The following is a 26972-nucleotide window of genomic DNA, read 5'->3' on the forward strand; positions in this document are numbered from 1 at the left end:
AGCACACCAACACCCTAAACCACCCTCCTGCTTCCCCAACAAGCATCCCCCGGTCTCCCCAATGTACGCACGTAAAATAAATCTTGGCTCCTACTGTCCTGAACCCGGGATGCTGGTGGCGGCACAGTTCTTTAACCCAGCCAAGAGAGATACGAGGGCGGGAAAACAAAAACAAAAACACAAGACCCACCCACCCCCCACATCATCTTAGTTATGCAAGAAGCATTTTCGCTTTTGTGAAATGCCTCATTTGCCGATTGAAAAATGGAGCTAAGAGACAACAAAAACAAAACAAAAACGGAGGCAGGTGAGGATGATTTTTTTAAAAGAGAGAGAGAGAGAAAGAAAGAAAGAAAAGACAGAAAGAAAACCAACCCACCGGGACATGCCAGAGGAGAGCAGACAGGCCCCCACATTTTCCATTTTGTCCGTGCCAGTCTTAGAAAGAGACAGAGAAAGAAAGAAGAAGAAGGGGGCAGAGTGAATAGCTGCCTCGTTCGGAAATGGGCCTACAGCCACTTCCCACTTTGGAAGCCTCAGCAGTCATTCTCTCGCTCGCTCTCTTTGCGTTCTCCCTGCCCACTCTGGCTTGGCTGCCAAGTCAGAGTTGGCACAGCTTCCCAGGCAGCGCGGAACAAAGCCCTCTCCCATCCCTGAACAGGCACTGACAGTAAGCAAAGTGACAGGCACATCTTCTGCATGTTAATCCAAACGGAGAGGAGAAACTGGCGTGAGAATTCAATCCCTCAATATCTCTCTCTATAGAGATATATAGTCATGAAAAACAAAAAAAGCCTCTATCCAGCCTGCTTGAAAGGATCCTTAAAAGAGAAAAAATACAGCTAGCTGCAATAAGGATTGGAGAAGGGAGGGAGGGAGGGGGGGAGAGAAGGATTTACCCACCAGCACCTTGGCAAAGAAGGCTGCTTTGCATCTGTTGTACCTGTTCCTGTTGCCTTCCTTGCCTTTTGGATTTGTGACAAGAGAGAAAAGTCGCCTCTGGTGGGTTGCTCAAAGCTGCGGGTCTGCAGCCCTGTGCAGGAAGTTGGCACCGATCCCAGGTAGGACTTTACTCCCACATTTCTACCCTCCACCTCCTTCCTCTCCTTCCCCTCCCCTTCTCCTTCTTTCTCTCCACCCACCCACCATCTCCCTTGGTAAATCCCCCCCTGCTCTCCCTCAAAGCCTGTTCTTAACTTACCTCTTTTTCCACTGCACCACTCTGTGCGTGTCTGTGTGTGTGTGTGTGTGTGTGCGTGGGTACATTATGGATCGATCAGATGCACTCAGCACCCTCCAGCATCCAAGCTAAGAAACACAAACACCCTTTAAGGGTGACCTGGGCAGCAAAGACGGCAACAGCTTCCTGCCTGCACTGGCTCCCCTAAATGCCTGTTTCAACACATGGAGTTGGGCAGTGGTTGGGTTAATTCTCCCCCCCCCCGTGCTGCCAAGGAGACTGGACAGAACGCAAGGGAGGGAGAAAAAAAATACTCCGAACTCTGTACAGGGCAATGAAAGGAAAATGTTGAGCTTCGTGAAACTCCTAAATCCAATCCCCCCCTTCCCCCCCTTTTAATACTGCCTGGGCTTCTGAATTGTTTGAGCCCACAATTGAGAGGGAATGTACAGTATAGACTCCCTGCGACTGGCAAGAGTCTTGCAAGGGGGGGGGGAGAGAAAGAGGAGGAGAGTTCTTACAATCAAACAGCGAGAAGAGCAAAGAGAAATTAACATCCAATTAGTGCCGTGTTTAACGAAGGAGACAGAGGCAGCCGTTGTTTTATTGCCCTGTTCTTTTCTTTCGGCTCTGACAGGCAGCGCGAAAGGCACCCCCAGATCGTGGTGACGTCATTTCCCACCCCCCCTTTTCTCCTCGTCCAAGTTTCTCAGAGGTTGGCCATCACGTTTGCTGGAAAAGTTAATTATATTTATGGCTGAGCTTCAAACAAAAAAACAAAACGAAAAAAAGCACGCTCTTCTTTCTCTTCGGCAAGGAACCCAAAAAATGTAAAATAAAATGGAAGATATCAGCCCTCTTTCTTTCTGTATCTCTCTTTCTCTCTGCTTGCCTGTGTGCCTTTGCTTGTTTTCCTGCTCACTCAGCTTGTAAAAGTTTGAGCTGTGTGACACTCTACTCGGCCTCCTTTGGCAGCGTGACAAGAACTGCTTTGGTGTATCAAAGAGAACAGGCAGCTTTTAAGGAAGAAACTCAATTCAGAGAGATTAAAGAATTATAATGTTTTAATCAAGGGAGAGCAAGAGGATGAGTGGGAGGCTTTTCCTTACATCTGGATCAACATAAGTGGCCCTCTAAAGGCTTGCAGCAGCAATTTGGAATTGGGGAGGGCGGTGGGGGGGGAGAGGGAAAGAGATGAACTTAGAAGCAGGAATCCAGCATTTATAGTCTCCCTCTTTTCCTCCCCCCTTTTCTTTCTCCCCACACACCACATGAACTCTGTGGGCCGCTGCCTGAAGGAGACGAAGAGACGCCATGATGGCAAGGCCTTTGTATACTGCCGCGGGATCCTACAGCACGCTCAGAAAAGACTCTTGTGCTTTTGTAGTTGTGGAGAAAGATTATTTCCTACCACACAGAAGACCCCTTGCCCAACATGGCCACCTTTCCACAGCACCCAACTGGGAGGAATCCAGCTGCTTCCTTTTTACCTCAGTATTATAGCGACGTATTCCCTCCTACCAGGAAGGACTCTCCGATCAATAATGGGAGATGGCATTCTCAAGCAAGGTGCTTTTAACCTCACAACAACGCCACGAGCTTTCCTTCCTCTCTCTTCCCCCTCCGCCCCCTTAGTTTTCGCCTCTTGAATCCTATCCAAACTGTTTGGAACTGGATTTTTCCAGCTGCTGGAAGGAAAGCAGCTGAGCTTAAGAGCAACCTCCTTGGGTTCCGACTGAAGTCGTTTTATTCCAGTGATGTGCCTTCTTGTTCTCAAGTAACGGCTGCCATTTCAGGCTGCAAGTCTAGGCTCAAGTGGAGGCCTCCGAAGGTAGGAGTATATATCCGGGGCTAAAAAGAATCTAGTTGAAACATACATTGAAAATGCGATTTATTCTAAACCGTAAAGCCAACTTGAGTATGTTGGCAGGAATGCAGTATATAAATAAACAGGCCGGTCTTTATTAACAAAGGAAATAGTACGCTTTTAGAACACAAGAGTAGCCCTGCTGGATCAAACCAAAGGCTTCTCTAGTCCAGTATTCTGTTTCCACAGAGGCCAATCAGATGCCTACTGATGGGACACAAGCACAGTAGCATTTCTCATGTTCTTTTATAAGATTTGCCCCATCTATTTCATTAGGTCAATGAATGGATGGATCAGCCTGTTTCTAGCCCATGCCTCTTTCTGATGTGTTTATTCAGAAGACTGTCCTGTCCCGTTTCGACATCAGTCTATTATATTTCTACCTAGCTATCTATTTATAGTTTTCTATTTAATTTTCTCCAAAAATGCATTTAAGTAGGTATCTAAAAGAATATGCATTTTGAACATATTGTCTCACGAAACGCACCTTTCAGAATGCATTTCCTCTCAAACCACACACTTCAAAACACACACTTCATTGAATATGCAGTTTGAAAATGCATCTTGAACCTAGGAATCGCATCAGAAATTTTGGAAAAGTGCAAAATCCAAAGACATATGGGTTCCAGTTCTCACATTAGTGTGGGAGGTACAGATTGGGACTGTTCATCATCTGAATTCGCAGAGAATGAATTTTCCAAGCATTCAAACTACCAGTGCAAAAGTGAGCCCTGCAAGTGCTACCCGAACACTGTTTCAATTCCTTACTGCAGATTTCATTATGCTGAAATTCCAACAACCCTCAGTCTTGCAAGGCACCATATGATATTGGAACTGAACAGTGGGGGAACCAAGGTGGTCATTAATGTTTTGCCTGAAGATTCGTTCATTTACGTAACTTGAGTCTTGGCTTGCAGCAAGTTCATGAGGTACACAGAGATGGAGCATCCATTTAAATGTATCTGTTTAATAAATTTGTATATAGCTTTTCAAGAAAGAAAACATGTCCCTAGAGGCATTGACAAGCCAAACAACAGATGTACAATAAAATACAATTTAAGAGCATGAGTTAGGAACATCTCTTGACAGACAGTATGGCTACTGTTCTCAAAGAGAAGGGGTACTGGGAGAATGAGGTGCTAATGACTGCAAATTAGCACTTCAAACCTTCCACATCAATCTTGGGCAGGAAAGAAAAAGAAGCAGCCAGCAGAGCTGAATGCAGATAATATAGATTCAAAGCTCTTATTGCCCCATGGTACGCACATTCATTTTCTGTGGGCCACCATGATCTCTGATCAAATATTGTCTTAGGTTTTCTTGGCACTTCACACAGTACCTAGGAAAAGCTTCAAATATCCCCAGCAGTATGGCTCATATTATGGCAATATATTCAAGACAAATATCACACTAATCTAGCAATGCCTGGATAAATTTTGGAAGCATTTTAAAGTATATTGATAGATGATAGATAGATAGATAGATAGATAGATAGATAGATGATAGATAGTTATTATTTGTGTCAACATGTTAAAGGATGGATACATATTTTTACAGAGAGAAAAATGTGAATTTTCCTTTGGGAGAAAAATCAACAGCAGCACAAGTCTGCCTTTGGCCCAGACTTCCATTTACTGATAATATCACATTAGGGATGGGGAGAATTTTGATTCAATTCACATGTAATGACAAGCCTACCTAATCTACACTTCCTGAAGCAATACGCAAACCAAAACACAGCCATCTTTCGAAATTTGCATTTCTCTGAATTTTGCAATGCAGTTCTCCATCCAAGCAATGTGCACAAAAATGCATATACTGAGGCAAAGTGCGCATTTAAGTGTGCATGTTAGTGAAAGTGACATTCAGAAATGCATTTTTAAAGGGAAAACTGCTTTGCAAAAAAATGTGTACATTCAGTAAAACTGAATAAGAAACTAGGAGAAATTTGCAGTAAAATCTATTACGATGTTGATGAATTTCATAACTTGTTTTTAATTTATTTTTTAAAAAAACTGAAGCAGGAACATAGACACCTGAATTTAAGGCTGGAAAAAGAAGAAATGGAGAGAAACAAAAAATAGGCAGATTAACCGATCCCTACTTGACATTCACATTGACCTGGAATACGAATTCCTTGCCCTCCAATTCCCTGCTCCAAGGAAAGGAGACCCTCTAGGACTGTAGCTTAGCTAGCTATCTGCCCTGCACACTCTCTTCCCTTCCAAAGCCAGCCATGCCCTTCAAGCTGCTCAGTGGGAATGCGAGGCCTGACCCCACCCCCTCTAGCTGGGCTCTGCTGTCTTCTTGTCTACGTGCTGCCTGCTCTGGCACAGTACAACAGGAGCAGAGAAAAGCAAACATTCCTATCGCTCTGGGCCAAGGGCGTGCTCCACAGCCTCAAGAATGGCTCCTCTGTTTAGCATGGGGCAGTGCGTCATCTCCACACACTAGTTCTGCGTGTAGAGCAGCCTCCATAATCTTGGAGCACAGGTAGGAGGCGGCAGCTGAAGCACACCTTGCCGAAGCCTGAGGCCCTGAAAAGGCCTCGCTTTTCCCTCTGTTTGCTTAGAGCAGCTTTCCTCAACTTGGTGCCCTCCACACGGTTTGGGCTATGGCTCTCCTCAGTCCCAGTCAGCATGGGCTGGCTGGAGCAGGTGAGAGTAACAGTTCCAGCACCCTCTGGAGGGCAGCAGGTTGGCAGTCCCTGCCTACAGGATGGCTTCAGAGCAAAAAAACCCCCCAAACTTCAGCTGAAAGCTGTTTGCTTCCAAAAAAGATTCCCGTCGAATGCCGGCTTTCAGTAACACGCCAGAAATTCTCTGCATATTCAAATGTTCGTCGAAAGATTTGAAAGCGTGGCTTGACCTCTAATGACATTTGATTTCAGTCGCTTGACAGTGTCAAACAGTAATTAGCAACTGGGACCTGCAACAAAAGGTTGCAGCATGGATGTCTTACCAGCCAATCAGCCACGTCTTCTAGGCTAGTCCATAATAGTTTCCCTCCTCCATGGTTCCCCCCCAATATTTCTCCAGTAGTGTTCTGTGGTCATTCAGCTTTGGGCCCCCCGTTACATTTTATTCCTAAAAGTTTTGTAGGATTCCCTTGGCTCCCCAAGTCTACTACTTCTTTCCTCTTTTGCACATTGACCACATAAAGGCTGGCATTCAAATGAGTTTCCCAGTAGGTATGAAGGTATTTGATAACTACTACAGTGATTTCAAGCAGATGAGAGAGTTTAGACATGGGTGGTGCTGTGGGTTAAACCACAGAGCCTAGGGCTTGCCGATCAGAAGGTCGGTGGTTCGAATCCCCGCGACGGGGTGAGCTCCCGTTGTTCGGTTCCAGCTCCTGCCCACCTAGCAGTTCGAAAGCACGTCAAAGTGCAAGTAGATAAATAGGTACCGCTCTGGCGGTAAGGTAAACAGCGTTTCTGTGCGCTGCTCTGGTTTGCCAAAAGCGGCTTAGTCATGTTGGCCACAAGACCCGGAAGCTGTCTGTGGACAAACACCTCGGCCTATAGAGCGAGATGAGCACCGCAACCCCAGGGTCGTCCGCGACTGGATCTAATGGTCAGGGGTACCTTTACCTTTACAGTGATTTTCAAGTAGATGATAGAGTTTAAGGAAAGATGATCTAGAATATCTTCACAACAGGAGCTACACAACATAAGCTCTTTTAGCGTCACAAAAACCCATAGCTGTGATAGCAATAATCTGAAAGTAAAGGTATCAGCCTGATCCTACAGATTGCACATGTAGTTACTTGCACCCGACGCCTGTGAAGCAAGGCAAGTCCAACTGGTTCTAATTGTGAGCCTGTGACCAGAGGCTATCTTCCATTTTACTCCCTGCATTGCACTTAGAACAGCCTTAACATGGTATCTGGTAACTGACAATATTTGGCAATAGCTGGCAATGGAGACAGCTGGAGAGCTGTTTTGTGGTTCATACCTGCCAAAAAACAAAACAAACCGCAGCATATATACTGCCACCTTCTCATTGTAAAGTACTTGATTTTTAGGATAAACATTTCAGATCCAAATTAAAGAGCATCAACATTTGAAATTTGGGCAAACTTCAGACGTTTCAGCTTTTATCTGAGAACTAAGGTTTCACGACAAATCCACCCAGATCTGTCTTTTTGCATGGTTCTCAGAATTAAGAAAGCTGCTCACTTGAAATAGACGTCTCAGTGGCTCTGATCTTCAGCAGTCTTTCCACCATGTGGCAACAGAAGCTCATTGGGAGAAAAATTCATTGCTGATAAACTTATCAACGCGAATGCTCCACTAATGGGTCATCTAAAGAGGGGGCTCTGAGGATATGGATGCCCATGCGACTTGGGATATCTAAGCGAGTCAATCTGCTTGACTTTTTAAAAGCAACTAACATTCCCCTGTAGACTGGTCCTCCCCCCCCCCCGACTATATGGTCAGCGTACGGGCTGGAGATGACCCAGGAATCTCCTCTCCTTGGACCCTGATTGTTGTAAACAAAAGAGCTGCAAGCCACCCACACGTGCCACAAATGTTCTTAGCTGCAGCTTCCTGCAAAACAGCAGCTCTGCATCATGCTTGGGGGTGAAAGAGACACACACAGAGAGAGAAAGCCATTGGCTGTTCAGGACAATATGCCATGCACTCAGAGGCACCAGACGGAAGTAGCTGCCAGAACCAGATATAAAAGGGGAAGGAAGCAGATGCAAAAGGGGAGGAGAGGAGGGGGCTGTCCCTGGGGGTAGACTGTGGAAGGACGTGAAAATGGATGGGAACAGAGAAAAGGGAAGACGAGAAATTTGTATAACAGGAACATTCGCCTACACAAGCCCCTGCAAGGCAGACTTTTTAACTGGGAAGGGCTGATCCACACTCCCCTTCCTCTCTAGTGAATGAATTTTAAAAAGGGAACGTACTGAGCAGTTTCATAAGAAGAAATCCCTTTGAACACTCAGAACTGAACCACTTCAAGTTAAAAATAGGAGATGGTTGGCACGCTACGTACTGGCCAGAGGTACCAAATTTTTACAGCCGACTCTGTGTGCTCTCTTTCAGCGGAGCCAATGTATTGTTTTAATACTTCCAACCCCCTCAAACCAGAAAAGCTTGTGCTTGTCTGCCCACCGATGCGTGGCTGGATTTCTACTGTGAAGTGATGTAGTGCTGACCCAGAGAGAAAAGGGTTTTTCCCAGGCTATTTCCCCAAATTCTTGATGGTGCCCTGCAGTGTGACAAGAGGAGCATAGAAGCTTATTATGGGTCAGAAGATGTGATCCTAAGCGTGATCACCACAGTGCTATAGGAAAGCTCATAAAATCTGCATGTAACTGGGGAAAGCAAAGTTTGCTTCATATACAACTACGTATATAAATTAGCACCTTTACTAAAGGTTGAAAAGTGACCCTGACCCTGTCACTGTTGTTGAGATCTTACTTTTTATTAATAATAATTTAGTAGTCAGTTGTACAGTAAAACCACTGCCAGAAGCCAAATGTCTACCTAATCTAATATACATTCTTTACCAGATCTCTAAACAAACTGAACTATGTTTATGAGTTGCCAAAGCCTGGGATCTAGTGAAAAGAGGCTGTTTCAGCAAGGAAGACAGCCTGGAGTCCAAGACAGTCTATTGAGGCTATTGTCTAGGATAGGGGATGGCAAACTGTGGTCTGTGGACTTCATTCAGGTGACCTGTGGTGCATCTGAGGATTTGTAGCTGAAGATGAGAGTTGGCCCATCCATCATGCTGAATATTAATTGTATTTTTATTGAGCCTTTTATTTTGTATACTGTATATTACAATTCAAATTCCTACAACAGGCAAAAAAGTAATTAAGTGGTTGACCAAGACCCTAAGCAATTCTGAAGTGGTTGATGGAGAACCACTGATGTGTAAAAATCTTTAGGCCAGGTGATATGAAGGTGACTTATACCAAGTCAGACCATGGAACATATAGTCCCATATTGTCTACTCTGGCTGGCAGCGACTCTTTTAAGGTCTCTGAAAGGAGTCCTTCCCAACCCTGATACCCATATTCCTACAAATCAGAGGTGATCTCCAGAGGTTGCTGGACTATTATTCCCATCAAGTCCAGCCAACATGGCCAATAGTCTTAGTAGGGCATAAATAAGGAAGGTGGGTATGCGAAAACTGACTTACTGAAAAACATACCAGTACAAGTGGTACCTTGGTTCTTGAACGTAATCCATTCTGGAAGACCATTCGAATTCCGAAACGTTCAAAAACCGAGGTGCAAAGGACTGTCTGCAAATTCAGTTGAGAAAATTGAAAAACAAGCAGCGGAAGCCGTTCAACTTCCGAGGTGTCTTCGAAAACAGAAGCATTTACTTCCGGGTTTTTGGCGTTTAAGTTCTGAAGCATTCATCAATGGAGATGTTCGAGAACTGAGGTACAACTGTATTTTGTAGCCTTTGCACAGCAACACTGTGGTGCAGTGTGAACATTTCATTCTAGTTTCATTGTTCTGATTGGGTCTGGCCTTTACAGTCTCATTTGAGCAGGATGGACATAGCACATAACCTCAATGGGTGTTTTCGTGTGTGTGAACATTTTAGATTTAAAAACAAGCAGACTAGACGGCTGAGATTTACAGTCCTTGGGTTCATGCATAACATTAAAGAAGCTCAAGGGATGTCATTTCCCAGTTTTATTTCAAAGTGAATTCAATTAACAGTTATAAAAACAATATCATGCAGTTTTATGGTAAAGGTAAAAGCATTAAAGTGATGGGTTGGGTCAAAGGGATAAGGTAGCAAATATTTTAGATACCACAAGAGCCTCCCACATGTACTAATAATACATGTACAAATATGCTATACAGGACAAGATCTCCAAAGCATCAAGACAAGTATCTGTTCAAATGACAATGTTTGGAAAGTAAAAGATTTGGGACACCTATCTGGAAAACAAATGACCCTATTCCTCCTCTGAGGAATTGTTGTGGTTCCTTGGATGCAAAAAGCAAGAAGCAAGACCAGGCTCTTCCTGGGCTCCCCAAGGATTTAGAGGGGGGAAATCACAAGACATCCATATCATTTTTCACTGTATGACATTACAAAATTAATGCCCTTCCTTCTGACCCAGAAAGAATCCCCAGGCACTGCAGAAGCCAGCACAGATGCATTTGGAATTACTTAGTAAGACATACACCACTCATGCACATACAACCAAGAACTAACAACACAGCAAATGGAACGGGGAAAGCCTATGTACAGCAGCACTGGACGGGAATAAAGCCATTTTTTGTGTGTATAAATAAGCTCTGATCACAAACAAAGGAATGCCTCTAACACTTTTACTGGACAAGGAGTTAGTTGCCTTTAGAATCCCAATGCTGGATTTTCACTCCCTCATCACCTAGTTTCCTGAAGACAAACACTAATAGTTGAACTTAAGTTGAGCCAGCGTGCTACAACCACATCCTTGCTGAAATGAAACACTACTTTAGTGCAACTCACAAATAAACTGACCTTTCTTATATACTGTTGTGGCATACAAGTTCAAGTAGTTTAACAGTTGCAGAACCAAAGCAACCACAAAGCAACCAATGTGGACAACCACATTAATTGACAAGAGTTGGCTTGGCCTTTGTCTCAAGCTCAGCACCAATTCACAGAACTAAAGTGTGGTGAGAATCTGTGTTTAGCAGAGAAGTCTCAAAATTGTTGGTAAAGTAGATGCTTTGCCAGGAAGATAATTTCCCAACGTTTGCCATGCTACTGCAAAGATGCGAAAGTGGGGGAAGCAGTCAACTGTGGACTGAACTGTCAGCCATGCTTGTGGCGAAGTAGCCACACGACTCCCCCTTGACTGTGGAATTGATCTAATAATGAAAGTCTTCATGTCAACCAGAGCCAACTCACATGAACTTCTAAAGCAGAAATTAGAAAAACTAATCATGGCCCAAATTCACATGATCAGAAGGCAGCCTCAGCTACGACAACCAATGTGCAAAAACCTTTCCGTTCTACACAAAAAAGCTACAAGTCCTTAACACGGCAGACTTTCTTGCCCAGCATCATCTCACAGTGGGGAGCACTGCTGAACTGGGGAAATAGGTCTAGACCAGGAAGTCTGACAAGCTTATTCACATACAGGTCAGCACAACATGTGTTTTTTGTCCCAGAGAAAGCATTGCCTTTCTTTGCTTACATGCTATCTCAGTTTGGCCATGATTCACCACCCCCCAGCTGCATCCCCTTGTGTGCTACTGAATCCCACCCCAGAAGATCCCCTGGCTTCATGAGTGGCAGAAGAGCCCTAGTGTTCACATGTGGTATCCACATGTGGCCCTGTGGACACTATTAGTGCTACCTGTGCTAGGGCTTTTTTCAGCCGTAACTTGCAGGAACTCAGTTCCAGCACCAATCAGGTGGGTGCTGTTGCCATTCTGAGAGAACAAGGGAGGCATTCATGGTGAGTTCCAACACCTCTTTTTCTAGAAAAATAGCACTAGCTATACCAATTCTGGCTTAAACATCTCATTAGTGAGCAACACTCAGCTCAGTCTTAAGGTGCTTGTAGTTATGTCCCCTTAGGAAATGTATCTTCCCTCTTAGTGTTCAACACCCCCTTCCCGTGCTCAGGTTGTTCAAAACCCAGATAAAACTGATTACTCTTATGTGCCAACTTAAGAGAAGAACCCCATGAAAAATCTGGGTGGTGGAAGACCTGAGAGATGCTATGTTAAACCAAGATTCAGCTCTCTGCATGTCATTGTTAGGAAATGAATAATACTGCCACTTACGGTACGTTTTCTGTGGCTCTCCTGAATCCTAAGTGTGAAAAATATTCTAAAACCAATTGGGATTTTAACATGTAGGCTAGCCAATGAGGCAGAGGCCAAAGCTGACAGAGCTAAGTTTAGCTTCTCCAATTTGTCTAATGTTTTGCTGGTCCACAGACTAATGCAAGAATGGCTATTCTATTTTACTTTTCTAACGATGGCACCGAGGAGAGACTGCAACCACCTGAAGTCTCGGCTGGTTTAGGCAGTGCAAAGAATGATGTAAACAAACTTCTCATTGTGTCCCTGACTCCAGAGAGCCATGTGCATGCCAAGCCTTCAGAAGCTATAACCGTTCTCCAGTAAGGCTGTCCCTTTGGACTTTAGGCTTGGCTGGCGCTGAAAAGTGCTCCTGCCCCACCCTGACTGGCAAGATCAGCTGGCAACTTAAGTCAACATGGTGCAGTTAGGAAGCCAGTCCAATTTGCTGGGGAGAAGATGCTCTTGCTCTTTCACCTTTGACTTCAAAATTAAAAAGGAAATGTCAAAGCAAGCATTGAAGGTTTCTTCTACAAGAGTCTAGGTTGACCTCTTTCTCCCAGATGAGATTAATCAATAAGATATGCTGGTGCAGATGCTCTACGAAAAAGTAGGCTGGAGCCTCTGAAGAGCTGCCCCTAGGGAGAAGAAAACAGGAGAAGTGTTGGAAACCAACATTTAAAAGAACTGCCATTTTAAAAAAAATGTATAGTAAATAAGGGTGCTGGATGCAGCAACAGTAAACCAGGAGCAAAATAGAAATAGTAATCCCCGATATGCATTCCTTTTCCCCTCTTCCTCTTACAGTGGTACCTTGGTTCCTGAACGGCTTAGTCGTCAAACAAATCGGCTCCCGAACACCACAAAGTGTTCCAGTTTGTGAATGTTTTCCAGAAGCTGAATGTCTGACGCAGTTTCCGACTGAGTGCAGGAAGCTCCTGCAGCCAATCGGAAGCCACGCCTTGGTTTTTGAACGGTTCCGGGGGTCGAACGGACTCCCGGGACAGATTAAGTTTGAGAACCAAGGTACCACTGTATTTTATACACGTCTAGGGAAACCCTGCATAATATTACGGTGGTGTAAAAAGACAAACACCAAATCTCACAGGAATAGACTTTACTGGGAAGATTATCCTTACTGATGTTAGTCTCAACAAGATTTTAAAGATTATGAAAACACTAAAGAGTAAAAACGGCAGGGGAGTTGGGGGTGACATTTTGCTTCTTCTGTGGCTAAATTTGCAAAGGCAGATTTGCAAAAAGTTAAGAATCATCCACTTCTGTTCAGGACAAGAAAGGATGCATGCTTCTGCCATCCATCTGTACTAAGGAACGGCTCAGGAACCAAAGCTTTACTTTCTCTGGCTAAACTCATCTCAGAGTAAACACGGCTGCTCACCTGAGCACTGAGGTGTCTCCAGCACTGAATCCAGGAGGAAAACACAGGGGTGCGTGGAGGGAGGCCAGCAAGTAACCTATACAGCAAAGAGAACAGTCAAGGAAGAGAACAAACTGAGGGCGAGAGAAGCAAGCAATCAAGGTGTAAACAGGAACCAACATCACTACTGCCTCCAGATGCTCTCATTTATTCAGTTATGACAGACACAAATATATGCAGTCCCTGCTCTAAAAAGGGGGCAATACACAACAGAAAACCAAACCCTCTCATTGTTCTACAAGCTGCAGAAACTTTACAAAAAGCCACCGACTTAACTCCATCTCCTTCAATGACCATGAACATTCACAAACCTGAGAGAGACACAGAGGCTGTTCACTTCATGTTTATTGACCTAAAAATGCTGGCTGGCTAGCAAAAATAACTGTGGGCTATTTCCACATATACACACAGCCGAGGTCTTCTCTTCCTCCTGGTTCCTTCAGTGCGCATCATCTCCAAACACATCAGCCTGAAGTCTGTCTGTCCCAAATCATTTTTTTAGGTGCGTGCAGGGATGCGAGGGCGTGATTTTTCATGCTGTGTGTGCATATGTCCAGGCTAAGCTGTTCAGTATAGGAAAATATGACTAGAATAAGTAGTTCTGCCAACTTACTAAGTTTTTATTAATAACGTTGGTTGGGGGTGGGAGTGGGGAGAGTGAAATCACATACCCACAATTGTTCACTGCCATGAGATCTCCCACAAGAAGAAAGGGGTACGTCAGCATGCTCACAGCAATCTGAAACAAAGACATATCTAAGGCATTCCCTTCCATATGGCAAAGCGAGACACTGTCCCCCACCTCTCCCCCCAAAAAACAATGAGCAAGAAGCCTCATGCAACAAGACAGGACCAGCATATTTTGAGTGTGCAGAGAGAGAAACTTTTTCACCCGAGGCAGCTTAACTGTCAGTTATGTAGAAAAGCAGCATAACAGGCCCCAGATATACATCAACTGGCAGGAAGAACTGCAGCTGAAAGATGCTTAACAACAGAGTTGCACATGCCTGTTAAAAAGAGATCCATAAGTTATGATGACAGCTGGTTTCCCCACCCACATCTTGCACTTTATTAATTGTGGGTTTATTCGAGTCTGGTTTGGCAGCATGGCAGTTTCTCGAGCCCAAGGAGAATCTGGGTTGACCAGCAATTTTTTGGCCACTCGCCAGTTGCAGTTTCATAGGACTTACAGGTAGGAGACTTGGGTCTTTCATCTAACTCACCTCGCCTCAAGCAGACCAGATTTTTTAAAGTGGCCAACCTGTGGCATAAGCACCATCGCTGGTGGAGCAAGAGGCAGTGACTGTGGGAGCCAGTACAGTGGTACCTCTAGTTGTGGACTTAATCTATTTCGGGGTGCTGTTCGCACCCTGAAAAGTCTGCAACTAGAGCGCCTCTTCTGCACATGTGTGCGGCGCGATCGATCGTTTCTGCGCTTGCACGAAGGGTGCTGATTGCTTCTGCGCATGCGCGGGAGGCAAACCCGGAAGTAAACACTTCCAGGGTTGCTGCATTCGTAAGCAGAAAGTCTGTAACATGAGCGGAACACAACACGAGGTATGACTGTATATGGGAGTGAGCCAAGTCTACACAGCCTGCCTCCCTCTGCAAAGCTATGCTGATGAGAAGAGGCCAGGAGCAGAGGCCTGGGATGGGTTACAGCTACTACAGTGTGCAATAATGCTTGTAGCGGCACTGTTTCATACTTTGGACCACATTTGAAGCACACTTGCCAAAAAGGCTGCCAGTTATTGCTTTAAGTCAGGGTCATAAATCAACCGTTCAAACCCTGAGATCTGAAGTTCCCAGTTGCCAGGACTCAGTACTTATACAAAGTCATACATGGGTGTGCACTATTTCCCTAGAACAGTGGAGGATAGAAGGAGAACAAGTCATATGTCGACCAATTCCCCCAACAGGCACAATCACTTACATACCCCCATCACAAACTTGGTGTAGCTTCGTATCACAGAGGCTTGGCTGAACTGAAACAAAGAGAGATCAGAGGTTTCTTCAGGCTCAGACCATCACACACATTGAGCAAATACAAGCAGATCACCGGTTATCAATAAGGCTGCATGGAATATGCAAAGAGACTGGCATAGTTCTAGATATAATCTAAACCAGATCTGAGCTAATGCAGGCAGCAACAGCTTTAAACTGACAAGAGGCACCTAATAAACCAGGTGTGGGGAACGCTTGGTCCTCCAGAAGTCACCAAACTACAAGCCCCACCAACCCTGGCCACTGACCATGCTTGCTGGAGCTGATGGAAATTGTAGTTCAGCAACAGGTCAAGGGCCAGAGGTTCCCCATATCTGCACTGGATTGAAGACATTGTAAACACAACTCCACAAAGACTGCTGAGTTGTTACACAAGTATAGGCAATTCAGCTTGCTTTTCTTTGGAAATAACTTTTCTATAGTTAAACTCCACCTGATTTAATATTTGATCCCATGTCCCCAAAGGGGAAAAGACTTCATGAGCCGTATTAACAAGCAGCTCCCAGCAAACAGGTCTGAGAGTTTTGATATTTTCTTAGCCTAAATTCGCATGCTGCAAACGAGGCAAAAACTGAGTATGGGGAATCAATGATGCTTAAGAGAAACCATGTGCACTGAACAGAAAAAGTTGGCTAGAATGTGGCAAAGGCACTTCCTGGCTGCTATATGGCGACGGCTCGAGCTTGTAAAGTTTACAGACGAGCAGAACAGTACTGCTGGGTGGGGGGAGGTTCATGTTCTCTGCTGAGATTTGTCAGCTACTTAAAACCATGCTCACTTTGAGCTGTGGAAACAAAGCAGAGAGAGGCCTCACTTACAGATGACACCCCTCCCCCTTCAATTTAGAACATTCTGCAAATCAAGGCTTCAACCTAGGTCCAAATATGTCATTGAAAATTTCCTGCTTCTCTCTCTCTCTTCACACTTTTGCTATCAAAACATAGCATGTTTTATTTCAGCTATAAGCAAGTCTGCTAAGTTCTTCCGACCCATATGTTTCTGTGATATCAGTACTAACTAGTAGTCCCTAAAGCATGAGTGCCAGGTGCAAAATAGTAGCTCAGTCAGGTGGACATACACTAAGAAGTCCAGAAATTCAATGATACTATCAAAACCAAGTTTAGAAGTCCTTCCATACAAAAATCCACTCCTGGTTTTCTCCCAAGCATTCTTTTTCACAAGTAAGGGGTGTGTGTGTGTGTGTGTGTGTGTGTGTGTGTGTGTGTGTGGATTCAGGGCAAATCACCCAGAGATCCAGTGTTGCACTAAACCAACAAGCAACTCAACAGGATGAGAAACCCCACCACTCACGTTGTCATCCACTGCGTAGGTGTTGATCAAGTGAGCCAGAAGGTTGCAACACCATAGAAAGATGACATCGCCTAGGATATGAGGAACTAAACCGCTGAAAAACCAAGAAGGAAAATTGGATAACAAAGACTTGAGTTAAACTACAAGAGTTTTGTGGCTATTTAAAACAGAACCGTTGCCTTTAAAAAAAAGAAAGATGCAATTTAGACAAAAATCTCATCAAGAGTGACCAGAAAATGTGGTTAACCCCTACCCTGATACAGAGATTCCAATCCTCCAGGTCTGTTAATTCAAAAGGAAATCATTAACTCATTCTACATGGCATTCTACAGCACAGATGCATTTTAGAAACCTCAGTGCTGATTAAAAAGTAATCACAGATAGAATAAGATTTGTTGATCTCCTTATTGCTGTTTTGACCAAGCCATTCCTAGTAATTATTGTTGCTTAAGTAGTAAGTCTGGGACTCCTTCCAAAAAGTGCCTTAGGCTCTGACATAATGCAGGGAGGAGCTCCAAGGCTGAGGTGCTGCCTATGAAGCCCCAAGTCATTTGCTTTTATCACTTTTATGTGACGCGCAGGAGACACTGCTGCCTGGTCATGAAACTGATCAAAAACAAAAGTTTCAGATTGAGTAAGGTTTGCTAGGAATTCAGACAGACTCACGTACACAAAGAATCCCAGCAGCCCTTCTTCCTTCCAAATTGTCCCAATGGAGCTGAGCACGCCCCTGTTGAGAAAGGAAATGGTTAAGACTCGGGGAAGAAACTCTCACACGCCTCTGCAGTCAGCAGCACATTTATGCAGCTGCTACTTGTATGCTTCAAGCAGGGGAAAGAAGAATCGTCTTCCTCTCCTTGGAACAAACCAACAGCTAAATTAGCATTATGATTCTAGCACAGGGGTGGACAACCAGCGACCCTTGGCCTAATTTCAAAGCCCTCAGCAAGCAGCAGTTCAGACCTCTGGCCAGGAGTAATCTCTCCTTTGCCAGGGAAGAAAAGGGAGCGAGAAAGGGGGTTGCGGGGAGGGAAGGCTCTGGTCCTGCCCACAGCCACCTTCAGTCCCACTCACACAGCCTCCAACCAAATACCCTCTCTTCAGAATGCATCTCTCCCCCCCGCCCCTGGTCTCTCTCTCAAAAAAACTTCCCATCACCATAATAAAACAACAATTTGCAGCATAAAAATGTCCAGCAGGGATGAATCAAAGCATATTAATAGCACATAAGTGCAATTCAGAACACTCCTACTCACAGATACCTAACAGGCCTGTGAATTTTTTTAAAAAAATCCTGACCTGGGGACCAAAGAACCCTAAGGAGGTGCTGAGCCAGCCTCTCTCAGATGGGCATTCTACAACTGGGGTGCCACCACACAGAAGGCCCTCTCTCCTTAGTAGCCCCCACTTCACTTTGCTTAGCGTATACACCTTCTTCAGTAGAGTTGCTGAAGAAGGAATCAAGGAATCTTGTAGTCTTACTTTGGACCAACTGCAGTTTCTGGATTATTTTTTACATCTGCTGTGTATATGCTGCATTGCAGTAAGCTAAGCATGAGGTTACCGGGAGATGGGTAGCTGGCAACCAAGCTATCTCTATTCAGGTGGAACTCTCTCCTAAGAAGTGTCCATGGCCTCCGCTCTGCAGATTTTTAAATGAAGCCTTAAAAGTCATCATTTACAAGCTGCCTTTTGCAATTTTTAATTTATTTCCACAATTGGTACATACTATAGCACTCTTTAGTTGTTTTATTAGTCTCTCTAACTATTTTAAATGGTCTTTTTAATAACTATTAAGGCTGCAGCCTTTGCTAGTTGTGATTAGTTTAGAGTACTGTATTTATTGCGTTTTTACAATATTGTGAGCTTTCTTAGGTGGAGTATGTCCCCCAAAGCATCATATGCATGTTTTTATAGAAAGCAAATAAATACTTAAAATTGTGACTGCATAGTTGCACTATTTTAAATTTCTGCACAGGGAGACCACTATGAAACTGTATTGGTGTTTCACCTCCTTTTTGTATAAAACAGAAGATGCTGAAACTAGAATAAAATTCTAGCGGGACAATGGATATGTAGCGTCAAAGACACAGTGGAGTAAGAGGAAGAACGGAGAGCTGTTCATGCTGGTGCTGCTTGGTTCACATTGAGGAAATAGTTTATGCAAGACTATTATTCTCAGGCTCAATTCTCAAAGGGCAGAACAATCTCACCTGTACTTCACTTCCCGTCCTACGAACTGGACCATACAGCGCATTGAAATTACTGCAGGGAAACAAAGGCATTTAAGCAACTGCAGTTGCAAACCATTTCATCGCTTCATCAGGATCTATCAAGCAGTACATGAGGCACGAAATCCAACCCCCAAAATGCAACATTCTATCAGTCATAGTTCGTAGTTCATGATGCTTAACAGAGATATAAATGCATACCTCCCTAGCAGCAAAAACCCCAGGAGCGCCTTGTGGCTCCTTAAACATTAGCAAGCTGCATAAGATTTCACTGATTATGGGGAACCTGTGGCCCACCTGATGCTGCCACACAACAACCCACCATCCCTGATCACTGGTCCTTGCTGGCTGTGACTGATTGGAACTGTAGTTCATCAATGTCTGGAGGGCCACAGGTTATTCATCCCTGCATCAGAATCCACCCTGTCAGATGTATGAAATATTTTCTTCAGTTGTAGAGTGAATATCCCTCTTACACTTCAGCACATGCACCTATTATTATGTAAGCTGTAGGACCAAAATGTCATGAAATGGAACAAGTCTCAGTCTCTTGTATTGATATGCAGAGTCAAAGTTACTTCAGCAATCATTAGTGACAGCAAACTTCCTTCTCTATAGGTTTTAACACCTGAAAGGGGGAGAGAGAAATGTTTTCTTTAGTAAGTAAGAACATCTCAAATGAGTCTGACTCAAGATCAGGCTCCTGTCATGGCTAGGAATATCTCCCCCAATTTTGTTTAAAACAATTGCTTCAAGAGACAAACTAAAAGCTAATCTTTCTTTTTATCAAAATTTTTATACCACTCGATTGTAAAACAAAAACCCAACAACCCTCAAGGTTAGAAAGAGATTGAAAGACAGCAGACCACACAACTCACCATGCAGCGGATGAGAGATAACCCGGGATACGCACTGCATCATCATCTCATGGGAGGTCTGAGAAAGAAGGTCAAGCAGAGTGCAGTATGAACCACCTTCTGAGAAATCGCATGGCTGCAACTGATCACACTGTCATTAGGACTATGTTGGGAAACCGATTGCTTTTAAGTATTTCAGTTTTGTGTTTTGAAAAAACAAATCTGGGGGGACTACACAGAAGGCAGCAATTCCCAGAGTCTCGTTACCTCAAGCCAAGACCTGCCTCCCACATATCTTTATTCTGATGTAACTGTATACGAGATAATTCAGAGAGGAGAGATTGTGAAGCTTCGGTAACACAAACAATTTGACCTCAGAGGTATACCCATGTCTGAAGGCAAATTTCTGCTTTCTTTGAAACTTTTCAAGCCTCACATTATATATGTTGGAAGACCACTTTCAGGTCTTTTATATTCTCATTATGCCATTTTTCAAAAATCATTTGATGGTATCTAATGCTGCCACAAAACTTGTACAGCAGGCTCCTACTTGAACAACAGAACTTCTCCCTTCTCCCCTCTGCAACCCCTCCATCTCAAAATCTCTTCCAAAGCATTGGAGGACCCTCTGGAGCAGATTTCAGGTTGCACAAGGGGTGGAAGGGAAGTCCCTTCCATGAGTGTATTCTGCAACACTCGGTTGTGCAAGTGCAGGAAAAAATTCTACAATGGCAATAGAACTTCCCTTCCCTCTCCCCACTCATCTGCTGAATGTCCTCTGCAGGTTCTCTCTGAAGAAGATTTTTTTTTTGGGGGGGGGGTAGTGAAATTCCATTGTGCTCACAGAAATTGTTCTGCAATTATTTAGTTAGATTAAATCCATTCATATTAATTTTTAATTTCTTGGATGGCAGAAGAGCCAAAATCTTAAGAAATCAGGCTGACCCCACGTTTGCATTTTCAACTTTTCCAATCTTCTCACAGCGTTAAAAGGTAAAGGTAAAGGTACCCCGCCCGTATGGGCCAGTCTTGCCAGACTCTAGGGTTGTGCGCTCATCTCACTCTATAGGCCGGGAGCCAGCGCTGTCTGCAGACACTTCCGGGTCATGGGGCCAGCGTGACAAGCTGCATCTGGCGAGCCAGCGCAGCACACGGAACGCCGTTTACCTTCCCGCTGGTAAGCGGTCCCTATTTATCTACTTGCATTTAAGGGTGCTTTTGAACTGCTAGGTTGGCAGGAGCTGGGACCGAACGACGGGAGCACACCCCGCCGCGGGGATTCGAACCGCCGACCATACGATCGGCAAGTCCTAGGCGCTGAGGTTTTACCCACAGCGCCACCCGCGTGCCACCACAGCGTTAGCCCCAGGCAGTTTTCCAAACTAGGTTTAGCCTTACAGGAAGTTGGGGAGAAATGAACCATGTTAACTTTCCTAGATTTATGAGAATGCAAAGTTGCAAAACAGTGTTGCTTTTTTCCAAACACTAGGTAAAAGATTAAGAAAAGAAAGATTGCTCGATAATGGATCCCACCTCTTTTGCCACTTTCAGAAGGGACGTTTTCACATCATCCTTGTTAGAAACATGTTCTATATCCTCCAAAGGAAATGCCTAAAAGACAAAATAATAATAATAATAATAATAATAATAATAATAATAATAATAATAATATTTTATTTATACCCCGCCCTTCCCAGTTCAGAAAACCGGGCTCAGGGCAGCTAACAACAAATTTAAAACACTTAATTGATGCAACAAAAAACAGCATAAAATACAGTATAAAACGTGAATAACAATAAATTCAGAATTCAAAAATCAATTTGGGGGGAAATCCATCCAATAAACATTAGATGATCACCAGGGCTAGTTGGCTAAATTAGTCCTATTTGGGCCAGCGAGGAGACCAGGGGAGAATTAGCTGTGGGATCCCAGAGCAGGTAATCGTCATAAAAAGCGGAGGGGGAGGAAAGGAAGGGGGGGAAAAGATCAGGCTATGTTCAAATTGAAAGCCAGGTGGAATAGCTCTGTCTTACAGGCCCTGTGGAAGGAAGTTAAATCCTGAAGACATTAAGCTCGCCTCCCTTCAGAGACTTGGCTATGATGAGCAATGGCACTTGATGCATCTGCTCTTAGGGGTGTTCCCAAGGCTCCCTATTCCCCATCTCTAATAAATAATATAGCTGGGGGGAAATGGGAGGGGAGGTCAGAGGACCATACATGAGGGGGGATCACCATGTTACACAGATTAGGTTGAAAGATAGTGACTTGCCCAGTGAGCTACACCCCCATCTTTGCTTCCCCCTTCCTCCTTAAGGAAGTAGGAACCATGTCAGTCCATTAGCCAACCTAGATAAGTGTCTACATGGATTGGCCACAGCTGTCCAGTGCTTTTCCAGTCCTACCTGAAAATGCCCAGAGTTGAACCTCTGACCTTTTGCATGCGAACCACGTGCTCTATCATCAAGCTATGGCCCTTCCCCAACTTCCTTCCCTTCTCCCTATGCTCTTGCTGCAAGGGAGCCCTGTCGGGTGTGTGTGTGTGTGTGTGTGTGTGTGCACACACACAACTTTTTCTGCCTCACAGAAATGGAGAAGGAAGTTGCTCTCCACTTTGAAAATGCCCAGCTTGGAAGCATGCACTTGCCTCCTGCTCATCACCCTGTGTCTAAAGCATCATTAGCAGGAAGAGAATCAGCATGAGGAGGCCCAGACTCGAAAGCACTGAAGGAGCATGAATGAGCCTCTCTTCCCACTTCCAAGCAATGCACAGACGGGAGGGAGTGGCAGCCGGCGCAGGCTCCCGAACCATAGAGCTGAATCAGGCAGTGTTGAGCTTTCGGAGCTTTCCTGTGCACAGCAGGAGGGGACGGAGTGGAAGGCAGCCAACTCATCTTGGCAGGAGACAGAGCAGCACTCCTCCCATCCTTAATGAGGAGCTGTCACTGACGATTAGAAAAGTGAAATCAACAGCCCCACTGTCAAAGACTGAGCAGGCCAAGAAGTGTCAGACTAACAGGCTTTCACAGGAAATAAAAGGTCACTAAGAGAGGATCAGCACATCATTATTTTAGGGAGGCTGAAGGCACTCAAGACATTCCTAAAGCAGCCTGATGGTGACTTAATAATCAATTAATTTAAAATATGGTCCAAGAGGGCCATCAGTGTAGGACCGTAATAAAAAAAATAAATGCTGAGGATTCAGGAAATCGTTCACAGAATGAAAAAGGGAGAAAGTTAAGACATGCTCAGAGGGCCTCCGTTCAGCATAAGGCCAGCAGCTGCTGCTGCTCTTTCAGCTCAGCAACTCAGGATCTTGCAAAGGATTTACTGCCTCTGGTTGAAGGAAAGGGCTATTTGCCACAACAAGAGAAGTGGCAGTGGTGGCTGCTCTTGAAGCTCATTCCTTCTCACTCCACAGTGGTGTCAGCTGACACTTGAGTTATAATGAAATGCTGACCTGACTTTCTTTTTTAAAAAAAAAGTCATTCACAACTAGCCTTCAGTACACTGAGTGCAGAGAGCAAACTTGATCCTTACCTTCTTTACTCTCCCTCTGCTTACGGTGGATAAAGTGCTAGAGAGAATTCGAGGAGCAAGGCCACGGAAAAGGCCCCTTTTCCCATCCACTTCCACAATGTGTCTGGCTAGGAAATAAACGATTGTGGTGTCACATCATCGTCGTTGTCAGTCTTCAGAAGCTCCAACTTGCAGCTGACTAAACATCTATTTGGAATAACACGTCTCAGGGCATTAGACTATCCACTGATACTGAAGAGCCCATTGTAAAATGAGGAGAACCCTGACATTGCCAACTAAATCTTTCAGCTGTGGTCTGCCTACCTTAAAGAGTTACACTGGATTTTACTGGGCTAGGTCAGAGTGTGAAGATTCCTTTAACTCGTGCTTAGCTGTGTTGCCTCCTTCCACCCCAAGGGGTTCAGGTTATAATCTGCAAAACGTTTTGAAAGGAATTGTATAGAGCCTAAATTATTACAAGCATCAGATGGTAAGACAGAGAGGAAAAACTCAAATGTGCTCCTAGTATAGTATAATGCCGTGGTTGTTTGCTACAGTGGAAATATAAGACTAATTCCACTTTTCCAACCCTCAGGTTGCTGTAAAGCAGTGTTTTTTCCTAGCTGTATTTTTTTTTCCAAAAGAGAGAAAATGTTTCTGTAAGAGCAAATCTACAAAGTGATCTTCATTAAACTGCTGTATTGACTAGCTCTTCAGTTGACTGTCATGCTTCACACAATAAAACAATCACAAAGAAATGCATTTAAAAAGCTTCATTAGCAACCCCCCCCCCCAGATTCTAAGTCACAGTATGGTTGCTCTATACCATTATATATATAGAAAGCAAGGAGTATTATAGATTCATGCAGTGATGTATACACATTCTGCCGCTCTACATGCTATAAATGTATCTGTCTTTTAAAATTCTGTTTTATGCAAAACAGTTTGCTAATGAATTTTTTTTTTAATAGGTGCCAAACATTTCTCTAAGAGAAGCACATAAGTGGTATGGCTGAAAATAGCAAACTAAATCCTCAACAATCATACCACTACTCATAGTAACACTTTCACAGCTAATATCAGTTATAACGAAAAGATTTATTTTATAATTTGATAGTTTTATAAAATGTATACACTGCTTGATTGCAAAACAAACAAACCTTCAAAGTAATTTACAAAAAGGATGAAATCCTTATCCATCTAAATGGATATCCCAAAATCAAAAAAGGTACTATCAATTAAAAAGGGTTTTCTGGCCTAACACTAGGTATGTTGCTGTTGTTTCTTTCTGTAATTTTGTTGCAAGTGACACAGAGTGGCTGGAGCAACCGAGTCAGATGGGTGGGGTATAAGAAATATTATTATTGTTGTTATTAGCATTATTCAAATAAGTAGATATTATTCACACCAAACTGCACTTTTTGCAGCACATTATTAGCATTATTCAAATAAGTAGATATTATTCACACCAAACTGCACTTTTTGCAGCACATGAAACCCTTTCTAAGTCAACAAGGACCAACAATGATTCCATACAATCTGTGGCACAGACAATACTTTTTTCCTGTTACAAAATGACTAGCAATATAAATGAGATAAAGAGTGTTGGCCTGGTCTGCATGCAGTACTAAGCCAAACCATGGCTAAGCGTGTGGGTACTCACTGTAAAAATTACAGCCACTTTGTTTCTCCCCCAGTCCTGCTGCTGAGCTACTCAAAATGAAGACATGGTTTGGGCTTAGCATTATATCTGAACCCAGGCTCATGGTTTGTCTGGAGTGAGACTAGCTATGTGCCTGGGTTCAGCTGTAGTAGTGCCAAACCATGGTTTCACGTTAAGTAGAGCAGCAGCAGCTTTTTTTTACTGTAAGTACCTTCATATTCATGCATTCATGCTTAGATACAGTATGACTTAGCATTACATGCAACTGGGCCAGTGCCTACAAGATTTAAAAGGCAATAATGCAATTCAGCACATGCCTACTCAGAAGATAAGGTCTACTGGAGAGTACTCCCAGTTTCAACTATGAAAACCTAGTGCACCATACAATTTTAGCTATCACTTTATTGTTGTCTTTGTCTGTGATCATTGCAAATCAAGATGATCTAAGCAGTATTCCTCCTGCAGCATCTATATTCTCATAAAAAACCAACTTTGTTCACAGAAAAGGCTTTTTTTAAAAAAAAAAAAAAAGAACTGATTTATCACAGCACTATACTACTGTTGACCTATCATTTCTAAGTTTTGTATTATCTCGGGTTAAGAACTTAATTCATTCTGGAGGTCCGTTCTTAACCTGAAACTGTTCTTAACCTGAAGTACCACTTTAGCTAATGGAGCCTCCTGCTGCCGCTGTGCCCCGGCACACTATTTCTGTTCTCATCCTGGGGCAAAGTTCTTAACCTGAGGTACTACTTCTAGGTTAGCAGAGTCTGTAACCCAAAGTGTTTGTAACCCGAGGTGTTTGTAACCAGAGGTACTACTGTACTGACAAACTTTCCTTGGATTTTTATTAAGGTATGCTCACCATATGTAAAAAAGCCAGGTAGGTAAAGTACTTTTCTTCCCAACAAGTTTCTCCCGACAGTTGGAGGAAGAGGTTCATGCCCAACCTTTAAAAGAGATACCAATCAGGCAACATCTGCTTCTTGGAAGACTGCCCCATACCAATGTTCTTCATTCATAAGTTTACATCCTATATAGATGGTACATTTCCCTATTTGTTCTCAGTTCTTTCTCAGTTTCACCAACACCAACCCTTTACTGAATTAAAAGATTTACAGGCCTGGGGCCTCATAGCTAATTTTAGTATTGTCTTTTTGCATTGTTCTAACCCACTCTGAACCCTTATGGTGAAGGGCAAACAGTCCAAATCATCCTCACAGGCACACCATTTTTAGTTGTGACAGTGTCATTTTATACAGCAAATGGAACAGCAACGTTCTTTACAAAATCTAGGTAAATTGCAAAAAGGAGATAAACCTCATTTATGAGGTACTGACCCTCCTCCACCTGTTGCAAGGGGTCACACCTACCACAAAAGCCGGAAACTGAGCCCTAATTAGGGGAGCCCCAATAATTAAGACGAAGGCTACACCTACTTGCCCAGGGATGCCGGGAGGCACATCCCAAGATAAACAGCAAATACCAATAACTCTAATTAATTTTCGGGCCCTGCTTCGCAACCCCCAAATTCTTGGGGCTGCCTGCTCTGTCAGAGGCCCACAGAGACTGCCCACCCGGAACCGGCTTTCGGATGCGACCGCACCTGCACCAGCAGCTTGACATAGAGCAGAGGGTGGCTCAAGGTCGTGAAGCCGGCGCTCAAGGCCACGAAGAGAGCGTCGGCCCCGTCCGCCGGTCCCGGCCCCATTCCTGGCCCAGCGGCTGCGGGAGGTACCCCAGGGCCCACTGTTACAGCCGCCATCCCCTCCGCCCCCATCCAACAAGGGAACGCACTTCCGCGTACAGCTCCCTGCTCTCGTCACATGACCGAGCCCTTCGGTCACCGGGCTTCTACGTCATCACATCACGCAAGGGGAAGGGCTGCGGCAGGGAGAAGGAACTGGCTGCTTCCTTGCATAGACTCAGAAAAAATGTAGAGTGACCACGGATAACGATAACTTCCGGGTTTATTTTCATGCTTACCCCCCCCCATCCTGGGGCGGACGTGAAAGCGGGCTTTAGCGAATAGTGAAAACAATGAATCAGAGTTTCAAGAGGTTTTTTTGAGTTAGAAGCGATCCATCCAGGAACGCCCAGGAAAAAGGGTCGTTTCCT

General features: G+C 44.1%; 1 protein-coding gene and 1 long non-coding RNA gene across 4 annotated transcripts; one reads left to right on the top strand and one right to left on the bottom strand.

Moving 5' to 3' along the window:
• The first annotated feature begins 219 nt into the window (after positions 1-219).
• LOC310709583 lies at positions 220-4112 on the top strand. The gene is made up of 2 exons (XR_014527590.1): positions 220-1061; positions 2479-4112. It is a non-coding gene; the product is annotated as an uncharacterized lncRNA (long non-coding RNA).
• A 5594-nt stretch (positions 4113-9706) lies between these two features.
• On the bottom strand, positions 9707-26710 carry MTCH1 (mitochondrial carrier 1). 3 transcript variants are annotated; one of them, XR_014527588.1, is made up of 13 exons: positions 26461-26687; positions 25720-25804; positions 23213-23319; positions 21209-21286; positions 19697-19754; positions 18801-18852; positions 17258-17317; positions 16588-16681; positions 15210-15257; positions 13944-14011; positions 13234-13309; positions 11696-12472; positions 9707-11621 (listed from the first exon to the last, which is right to left on the bottom strand). XR_014527588.1 is itself a non-coding variant. In XM_083509425.1 (12 exons), exons 1-12 carry the CDS (start codon positions 26632-26634, stop codon positions 12404-12406), a joined length of 969 nt encoding a protein of 322 aa, XP_083365551.1. In that variant the 5' UTR covers positions 26635-26710; the 3' UTR covers positions 9707-12403. The 3 variants fall into 3 exon arrangements, 1 of the variants encoding a protein (XP_083365551.1); XR_014527589.1 differs by having other exon boundaries at positions 9707-12472; positions 13234-13835; XM_083509425.1 differs by having other exon boundaries at positions 9707-12472; positions 26461-26710.
• Positions 26711-26972: the final 262 nt, after the last annotated feature.

Source organism: Podarcis liolepis (genome assembly GCF_965112155.1).
Source record: "Podarcis liolepis genome assembly, chromosome: 6".
NCBI classification, from domain to species: Eukaryota; Metazoa; Chordata; class Lepidosauria; order Squamata; family Lacertidae; genus Podarcis; species Podarcis liolepis.

Excerpts from the sequence above, each read along its gene's own strand:
- MTCH1 (XM_083509425.1), bottom strand. The coding sequence starts at position 26,634 with ATGGGGGCGGAGGGGATGGCGGCTGTAACAGTGGGCCCTGGGGTACCT. Across the intron at positions 16,682-17,257 it reads GGGCTGCTGGGATTCTTTGT|CGGTTTAGTTCCTCATATCC; the intron begins GTACGTGAGTCT and ends TTGGTTTTTCAG. Across the intron at positions 13,310-13,943 it reads ATGGCAGTGAACAATTGTGG|GTTACTTGCTGGCCTCCCTC; the intron begins GTATGTGATTTC and ends TTTGCTGTATAG.